This window comes from Coregonus clupeaformis, unplaced genomic scaffold (genome assembly GCF_020615455.1).
Source record: "Coregonus clupeaformis isolate EN_2021a unplaced genomic scaffold, ASM2061545v1 scaf0272, whole genome shotgun sequence".
NCBI classification, from domain to species: Eukaryota; Metazoa; Chordata; class Actinopteri; order Salmoniformes; family Salmonidae; genus Coregonus; species Coregonus clupeaformis.
The window spans coordinates 222,019-232,500 of NW_025533727.1; the positions used below are offsets into that span (position 1 = coordinate 222,019).

The following is a 10,482-nucleotide window of genomic DNA, read 5'->3' on the forward strand; positions in this document are numbered from 1 at the left end:
CAACGACTGCCCTGTATCTCCTAGTCCACATACTGCCTGATCTCCTAGTCCACATACTGCCCTTTATCTCTTGTCCACATACTGCCCTGTATCTCCCAGTCCACGTATTGCACTGTATCTCTAGTCCACGTACTGCCCTGCATCTCCCAGCCCACGTACTCCTATATACGAAATTCCTAGCAGAGGATCTCCTAGTCCACATACTGGATCTCCTAGTCCACATACCCCTGTATTCAGCCCACGACTGCCCTGTATCTCCTAGCCCACGTACCGCCCTGTTTCTCCTAGTCCACGAACTCGCCCTGTATCTCCTAGTCCACGTACTGCCCTGTATCTCCTAGTCCACATACTGCCCTGTATCTCCTAGTCCACGTACTGCCCGTATCTCCTAGTCCACGTTCTGCCTGTATCTCCTAGTCCACGCTCTGCCCTGGATCTCCTAGCCCACATACTGCCCGAAGAATATCCCAGTCACAGACTGCCCGTATCTCCTAGTCCACATATGTGTATCTCCTAGTCATCATACTGCCCTGTATATCCTACCACATATGCCCTGTATCTCCTAGTACAATAGCCCTGTATTCCTAGTCCACATACTGCCATGTATCTCCTAGTACACATACTACTGAATAGATGTACTGCAATGTATGCCAACTAGTCACATATACGATCTTAGCCAAGCAAGACCAACCCATAAGTATCTCCAGCACAACGCAAGTCACAATGTGATCCAGTAATGCGATCTAGCCACATACTGCCCTGTATCTCTTAGCCCATGTACTGCCCGTATCTCCTAGCCCACGTATGCCAATGTACTGCCAACTAGTCCACATAGCCCCGACTCCTAGCCCCACATACTGCCAATACGCAACCCTAGTCACATACTGCCCTGTATCTCCTAGCCCAATGAAATGCCAACCCTAGTCCACATATGCCGATCTCCTAGCCCACGACTGCCAATGTACTGCCCCACATACTGCCCGTATCTCCTAGTCCACATACTGCCCTGTGTCTCCTAGTCCACATACTGACTGTATCTCCTAGCCCACATACTGCCCTGTATCTCCCTAGTCCACATACTGCCCTGTATCTCCTAGCCCACGTACTGCTCCTGTATCTCCTAGTCCACATACTGCCCTGTATCTCCTAGCTCCACATATTGCGCTGTATCTCCTAGTCCACGATTACTGCCCTGTATTCCTAGTCCCACATACTGCCCTGTATCTCCTAGTCACGTACTGCGTATCTAGTCACATACTGGTATCTCCAGTCCACATACTGCCCGGTATCTCCTAGCCCATGTATGCCCGTATCTCCGTAGCCCACGTATGCCCTGTATCTCCTAGTCCACATATGCCCTGTATCTCTAGTCCACGTATGCCCTGTACTCTAGCCCACATATGCCCGTATCTAAAACTAGATGTGTGGTTTTAGTCAGTAATTTTTTCCCGCTTTTAAATAATTAATATTTACTTTTTTTAATTCATCATCCCCCCATATACAGTGGGGAGAACAAGTATTTGATACACTGCTGATTTTGCAGGTTTTCCCACTTACAAAGCATGTAGAGGTTGAATTTATATAGGTACACCAACTGTGAGAGAGAATTAAAAAAAAATTCAGATAATCACATTGTATGATTTTTTAAGAATTAATGTGCATTTGTATTGCATGACATAAGTATTTGATCACCTACCAACCAGTAAGAATTCGGCTCACAGACCTGTTGCTTTTCTTTAAGAAGCCCTCCTGTTCTCCACATTAGTATTAATGACCGTTGAACTGTTAGTATAAAAGACACCTGTCACACACTCAATCAAACAGACTCCAACCTCTCCACAATGGGCAAGACCAGAGAGCTGTGTAAGGACATAGGGATAAAATTGTAGACCCGCACAAGGCTGGGATGGGGTACAGGACAATAGGCAAGCGAGCTTGGAGAGAAGGCAACAACTGTTGGCGCAATTATTAGAAAATGGAAGAAGTTAAGATGAGGAATACACTGCACTCGGTTGGGGCTCCATGCAAGATCTACCTGGGGCATAAGATATGAGGAAGGTGAGGGATCAGCCCAGAACTACAGGCAGGATCTGGTAATGACCTGAAGAGAGCTGGGACCACAGTCTAAAGAAAACCATTAGTAACACACTACGCCGCCATGGATTAAAATCTGCAGCGCACGCAAGGTCCCCCTGCTCAAGCCAGCGATGTCAGGCCGCTGAAGTTTGCCAATGACCATCTGGATGATCAGAGGAGGAATGGGAGAAGGTATGGGGTTGATGAGACAAAAATAGAGTTTTTGGTATAAACTCCACCGCCGATGTTTGGAGGGAAGAAGAAGGATGAGACAACTCAAGAACACCATCCCAACCGTGAAGCATGGAGGGGGAAACATCATTCTTTGGGGATGCTTTAAAGGGGACAGGACGACTGATTGAGGGAGGATGGATGGGGATGATGCAAGATTTGGCAACAACCATCCACAGTAAAGCATTGAAGATGGCGGGCTGGGTCTTCCAGCATGACAACGACCCAAACACACACAGGGCAACAAGAGTGGCTCCGGAAGAAGTATTCAAGGTCCTGGAGTGGCCTAGCCAGTCTCAGACCTGAACCCAATAGAAAATCTTTGGAGGGAGCTGAAAGTCAGATTGCCCAGCGACAGTAAACCTGGAAGGATCTGGAGAAGGTCTGTATGGAGGAGGGGGCCAAAATCCCTGCTGCAGTGTGTGCAAACCTGGTCAAGACCTACAGGAAACGTATGATCTCTGTAATTGCAAACAAAGGTTTCTGTACCAAATATTAAGTTCTGCTTTTCTGATGTATCAAATACTTATGTCATCCAATAAAATGCAAATTAATTACTGAAAAATCATACAATGGGAATTTCTGGATTTGTGTTTTAGAATTCCGTCTCTCACAGTTGAAGTGTACCTATGATAAAATGTACAGACCTCTACATGCTTTGTAAGTAGGAAAACCTGCAAAATCGGCAGTGTATCAAATACTTGTTCTCCCCACTGTAGATGGCACATTGCTATTGTAGCAAACTGTAACCAATGCCAGCCGTGATCTACCATATAGGCTACAAAGACATGGCTACAGGTTAAACAATTTTTCTCCCAATCATAACTTTAGGATGTGGGTAAATAACAGTGATTCCCTTCGAAAGGGGAGAAACTGAGCTTTCCAACAATGCCAGAATTATTACTGTATTCCTAAAATTTAGCAAATATAATTAATATATTGAGAAAAATAAAGAAATAATAAAACTGCACCCTCAACACATGAATAACAGAGCACGTGGGGAAAATGAAGCTTCTGATGTGATCAAAGCAACAATGGCCTAAATGAAAATAAGACAAGAGTCAACATTGTTTCTAGTTTAGGTCAGTTACAAGTAAAGAGTCTTGGCTGCGCGTCAGTTCAAAAGATTGACGAGTGTCTGAAGTGACCTCCCGGGAGCTGTGTGGGAGAGCCGGGCAGATCAGCACAATCAGACCGCCTGACTGAAAGATGTTATTTCTGCCATTGAGAGGATTACATGACACATTCTGCAAAGGACTGCATGCTTATGATTGGACAAAACAGATGAAAAGGAGCTTCATGACCCTCCTGTAGCTCAGTTGGTAGAGCATGGTGCTTGCAACACAAGGGTTGTGGGTTCGTTTCCCACGGGGGGCCAGTATGAAAAATGTATGCACTCACTAACTGTAAGTCGCTCTGGATAAGAGCGTCTGCTAAATGACTAAAAAAAGTTTAAAAAAAAAGACAAATGTAATGTCCATTTAATATATCATAATATATAATGATGATATATGCCATTTAGCGGACGCTTTTATCCAAAGCCACTTCCAGTCATGCGTGCATACGTTTTACATCTGGGTTAGCTAGTGTCACCGTGGGCCGATGCTCTCCAATACTTTATTTGTATGTGGTCTAGAATATTCTAGTTTCTTAGTTTAGTGGACTGTACTCCAGTATGTGTAATGGTGTTGGTTTTGTCTTGTCACACACAGGAGCGTTTATTCCAGCGGTGCCAGTTCAGCCTGTGGTGATAAAATACCCCAATAAAATGGTAAGAAACCAAACACAACACATTTTTACATTTTACATTTTAGTCATTTAGCAGACGCTCTTATCCAGAGCGACTTACAGTTAGTGAATACATATTTTTTTATACTGGCCCGTGGGAATCGAACCCACAACACCTAGCTACGCAGCCCTCTACCAACGACACATCCCTGTGGCCATTCCCCCTACCTGGACGGCTGGCAATGTGCCGCCCATGAGTCTCCCGGTCGCGGCGGCTGCGACAGAGCCTGGATTCGAACCAGGATCTCTAGTGGCACAGTTAGCACTGCGATGCAGTGCCTTAGACCACTACGCCACTCAAAGGAAATCATCTAGCAACACAATACAACACCTAGCAACACAATACAACACCTAGCAACACAATACAACACCTAGCAACACAATACAACATCTAGCTACACAACACAACACCTAGCAACACAATACAACATCTAGCTACACAACACAACACCTAGCAACACAATACAACACCTAGCAACACAATACAACACCTAGCAACACAATACAACACTCTAGCAACACAATACAACACTTCTAGCAACACAATACAACATCTAGCTACACAACACCTAGCAACACAATACAACATCTAGCTACACAACACAACACCTAGCAACACAATACAACACCTAGCAACACAATACAACACCTAGCAACACAATACAACACCTAGCAACACAATACAACACCTAGCAACACAATACAACACCTAGCAACACAATACAACACCTAGCAACACAATACAACATCAAGCTACACAACACAACACCTAGCAACACAATAAAACACCTAGCAACACAATACAACATCTAGCAACACAAGACAACATCTAGCTACACAAAATTACCAAGCAACACAATAGAACACCTAGCAACACAATAGAACACCTAGCAACACAATACAACACCTTGCAACACAATTCAACATCTAGCAACACAATACATTATGTAGCAACACAATACAACATCTAGCAACACAATACAACACCTAGCAACACAATACAACATCAAGCAACACAATTAACCTAGCAACACAATACAACACCTAGCAAACACAATACAACACCTAGCAACACAATACAACACCTAGCAACACAATACAACACCTAGCTACACAATACAACACCTAGCAACACAATACAACACCTAGCAATGCAATTCAACACCTAGCAACACAATACATTATCTAGCAACACAATACAACATCTAGCAACACAATACATTATGTAGCAACACAATACAACATCTAGCAACACAATACAACACATAGCAACACAATGCAACACAAATCTAGCAACACAATACAATACTCTAGCAACACAATACAACACCTAGCAACACAATAACACCCAGCAACACAATACAACATCTAGCAACACAATACAACACCTAGCAACACAATACAACACCTAGCAACACAATACATTATCTAGCAACACAATACAACATCTAGCAACACAATACATTATGTAGCAACACAATACAACACCTAGCAACACAATACAACATCTAGCAACACAATAAAACACCTAGCAACACAATACAACACCTAGCAACACAATACAACATCAAGCAACACAATTAACCTAGCAACACAATACAACACCTAGCAACACAATTCAACATCTAGCAACACAATACATCATCTAGCAACACAATACAACATCTAGCAACACAATAACACCCAGCAACACAATACAACACCTAGCAACACAATAACACCCAGCAACACAATACAACATCTAGTAACACAATAACACCTAGCAACACAATACAACACCTAGCAACACAATACAACACCTAGCAACACAATACAACATCTAGCAACACAATAACACCCAGCAACACAATACAACACCTAGCAACACAATAAAAGCAACACAATAGCAACACTAGTACAATAACACTAGCAACACAATACAACACCTAGCAACACAATACAACACCTAGCAACACAATACAACACCTAGCAACACAATACAACACCTAGCAACACAATACAACATCTAGCAACACAATAACACCCAGCAACACAATACAACACCTAGCAACACAATAATACGTAGCAGCACACAATACAACATCTAGTAACACAATAACACCTAGCAACACAATACAACACCTAGCAACACAATACAACACCTAGCAACACAATACAACACCTAGCAACACAATACAACACCTAGCAACACAATAACACACAGCAGCAACACAACACAGCAGCCAGGCTGGTTGGTAAACAGCCTCCCTGCTGAGAAGAGCATCAGCCCTGTCATTCGGAATCTATCTCTGTTACAGAGATAACTGTGAGGACAGAGAACTGATTTAGTCGTTCTGTGGTTTGTGTATGGTCTGTCTAGGCTGTGTGATATTAACCCCACCTAGAGCAGGGTTTCATGGACTTCCTGGAAAACCTCCTGGGGTTGACTTGATGTGCCCTTCACTGAGGTCTGGTCGTGTTAGTGTTGGAGCTAGTGCGCTGTCTGTAAACAGCTTGGCTGAACGGTATCTGGACACACGGAGGCCTCCGTCGGTGATACCTGTTTTCTATCTGAACTTCACATTTCCCTTTCAATTTACGCTTCCACTTTTGTTTGTTTTGTGATAATGCAAGGTGTTTTTTTAGCATCCTCTGTCATAGCATCCTCTGTCATAGCATCCTCTGTCATAGCATCCTCTGTCATAGCATCCTCTGTCATAGCATCCCCTGTCATAGCATCCTCTGTCATAGCATCCTCTGTCATAGCATCCCCTCTGTCATAGCATCCTCTGTCATAGCATCCTCTGTCATATCATCCTCTGTCATAGCATCCTCTGTCATAGCATCCCCTCTGTCATAGCATCCTCTGTCATAGCATCCCCTGTCATATCATCCCCTGTCATAGCATCCTCTGTCATAGCATCCTCTGTCATAGCATCCCCTCTGTCATAGCATCCTCTGTCATAGCATCCCCTCTGTCATAGCATCCCCTGTCATAGCATCCTCTGTCATAGCATCCTCTGTCATAGCATCCCCTCTGTCATAGCATCCTCTGTCATAGCATCCCCTCTGTCATAGCATCCCCTGTCATAGCATCCTCTGTCATAGCATCCTCTGTCATAGCATCCCCTCTGTCATAGCATCCTCTGTCATAGCATCCTCTGTCATAGCATCCTCTGTCATAGCATCCTCTGTCATAGCATCCTCTGTCATATCATCCTCTGTCATAGCATCCCCTCTGTCATAGCATCCTCTGTCATAGCATCCTCTGTCATAGCATCCCCTCTGTCATAGCATCCTATGTCATAGCATCCTCTGTCATAGCATCCCCTGTCATAGCATCCCCTGTCATAGCATCCTCTGTCATAGCATCCCCTGTCATAGCATCCCCTTTGTCATAGCATCCCCTGTCATATCATCCCCTCTGTCATAGCATCCTCTGTCATAGCATCCCCTGTCATAGCATCCCCTCTGTCATAGCATCCTCTGTCATAGCATCCTCTGTCATAGCATCCCCTCTGTCATAGCATCCCCTTTGTCATAGCATCCCCTGTCATAGCATCCCCTCTGTCATAGCATCCTCTGTCATAGCATCCTCTGTCATAGCATCCCCTGTCATAGCATCCTCTGTCATAGCATCCCCTCTGTCATAGCATCCCCTCTGTCATAGCATCCTCTGTCATAGCATCCTCTGTCATAGCATCCTCTGTCATAGCATCCTCTGTCATAGCATCCCCTCTGTCATAGCATCCTCTGTCATATCATCCCCTGTCATAGCATCCTCTGTCATAGCATCCCCTGTCATAGCATCCCCTTTGTCATAGCATCCCCTGTCATATCATCCCCTCTGTCATAGCATCCTCTGTCATAGCATCCCCTGTCATAGCATCCCCTCTGTCATAGCATCCTCTGTCATATCATCCCCTGTCATATCATCCCCTGTCATAGCATCCTCTGTCATATCATCCTCTGTCATAGCATCCTCTGTCATATCATCCTCTGTCATAGCATCCTCTGTCATATCATCCCCTCTGTCATATCATCCTCTGTCATAGCATCCTCTGTCATATCATCCCCTCTGTCATAGCATCCCCTGTCATAGCATCCCCTCTGTCATAGCATCCTCTGTCATAGCATCCTCTGTCATAGCATCCCCTCTGTCATAGCATCCCCTTTGTCATAGCATCCCCTGTCATAGCATCCCCTGTCATAGCATCCTCTGTCATAGCATCCCCTCTGTCATAGCATCCTCTGTCATAGCATCCCCTCTGTCATAGCATCCCCTCTGTCATAGCATCCTCTGTCATAGCATCCTCTGTCATAGCATCCTCTGTCATAGCATCCCCTCTGTCATAGCATCCCCTTTGTCATAGCATCCCCTGTCATAGCATCCCCTCTGTCATAGCATCCTCTGTCATAGCATCCCCTGTCATAGCATCCCCTGTCATAGCATCCTCTGTCATAGCATCCCCTCTGTCATAGCATCCTCTGTCATAGCATCCTCTGTCATAGCAGTAGGATAAGAGCTATTGGTGGTTGCACAGGTCCGCCCACACAGCAGGCAGTCACTCTCCTATACACCTGTGACCACTAACCACCTGGCAACCAATTAAATCACTAACTACTCTGTACCTGATAACTAATTAAACCACTAACTACTCTGTACCTGATAACTAATTAAACCACTAACTACTCTGTACCTGATAACTAATTAAACTACTAACTACTCTATACCTGGCAACTAATTAAACCCCTAACTACTATATACCTGATAACTAATTAAACCACTAAATAATATGTACCTGATAACTAATTAAACAAAGACATCCAGGCTCCTGTTGTTGTTGTTGTTGTTGTTGTTGTTGTTGTGACCTTGTGTTTTTACATGTCTTACCTGGATGAAGAAATGTTGAACAAAATATCAAATGTTGTATCTTAGTAAGTTACTTGTCTCTCCTCTCCTCTCCCATGCCAGGACACCATCACCTGGACGTGGCAGGGGCCTGGAGCGTGAGTCCACTTTCATTATTCTACTAATGACCGATCCCTGAAATACAGGCCGTTGCCAGGCATAATGGTGTCTCTCTACTGCACTGGACCAAGAGGATATTAATCCCTCTATAATCTGGATGGTCCAGTTTTCATACCTCTACTGTACTGGACTGAGAGGATATTAGTCCTGGTCCAGTTTTCATACCTCTACTGTACTGGACCGAGAGGATATTAGTCCTGGTCCGGTTTTCATACCTCTACTGTACTGGGCTGAGAGGATATTAGTCCTGGTCCGGTTTTCATACCTCTACTGTACTGGGCTGAGAGGATATTAGTCCTGGTCCAGTTTTCATACCTCTACTGTACTGGACCGAGAGGATATTAGTCCTGGTCCAGTTTTCATACCTCTACTGTACTGGACTGAGAGGATATTAGTCCTGGTCCAGTTTTCATACCTCTACTGTACTGGGCTGAGAGGATATTAGTCCTGGTCCAGTTTTCATACCTCTACTGTACTGGGCTGAGAGGATATTAGTCCTGGTCCAGTTTTCATACCTCTACTGTACTGGACTGAGAGGATATTAGTCCTGGTCCAGTTTTCATACCTCTACTGTACTGGACTGAGAGGATATTAGTCCTGGTCCAGTTTTCATACCTCTACTGTACTGGGCTGAGAGGATATTAGTCCTGGTCCAGTTTTCATACCTCTACTGTACTGGACCGAGAGGATATTAGTCCTGGTCCAGTTTTCATACCTCTACTGTACTGGACTGAGAGGATATTAGTCCTGGTCCAGTTTTCATACCTCTACTGTACTGGACCGAGAGGATATTAGTCCTGGTCCAGTTTTCATACCTCTACTGTACTGGACTGAGAGGATATTAGTCCTGGTCCAGTTTTCATACCTCTACTGTACTGGACTGAGAGGATATTAGTCCTACTCTATAATCTGGACGGTCCAGTTTCCTCAGAACACTGATGACCAAAATACAGGAAACTGTGACTGAGAGAAAGCTGTCCTTGTTATTAGGGACATTTGCTTCTGGATAAAGCCACAGGCTGAATTGGGATGTGTTTTGCTTCCTAAAACATCATGGTATTGATTTTGTTTTGGCTGTGTACCCAATCAGTCTGCCGCTACAGTACAGACAATACTGTCTGTGCTGTTAGCAGAAGGTCACAGACAGCCCAGTCAGTCTGCCGCTACAGTACAGACAATACTGTCTGTGCTGTTAGCAGAAGGTCACAGACAGCCCAGTCAGTCTGCCGCTACAGGACAGACAATACTGTCTGTGCTGTTAGCAGAAGGTCACAGACAGCCCAGTCAGTCTGCCGCTACAGTACAGACAATACTGTCTGTGCTGTTAGCAGAAGGTCACAGACAGCCCAGAACTGGAAACAGTGAACAGAGCTGTT

The 10,482-nt window shown here is 44.5% G+C and overlaps 1 protein-coding gene across 1 annotated transcript in view; it reads left to right on the top strand.

Moving 5' to 3' along the window:
* Positions 1 to 10,482, top strand: part of LOC121542590 (lysophosphatidylcholine acyltransferase 1-like) — a 105,533-nt gene that overhangs the window by 83,466 nt on the left and 11,585 nt on the right. The window contains exons 6-7 of the mRNA XM_041852015.2: positions 4,020 to 4,078; positions 9,050 to 9,084. Of these exons, the coding sequence (XP_041707949.2) occupies positions 4,020 to 4,078; positions 9,050 to 9,084 (94 nt within the window). The remainder of the gene's footprint in view (positions 1 to 4,019; positions 4,079 to 9,049; positions 9,085 to 10,482) is intronic.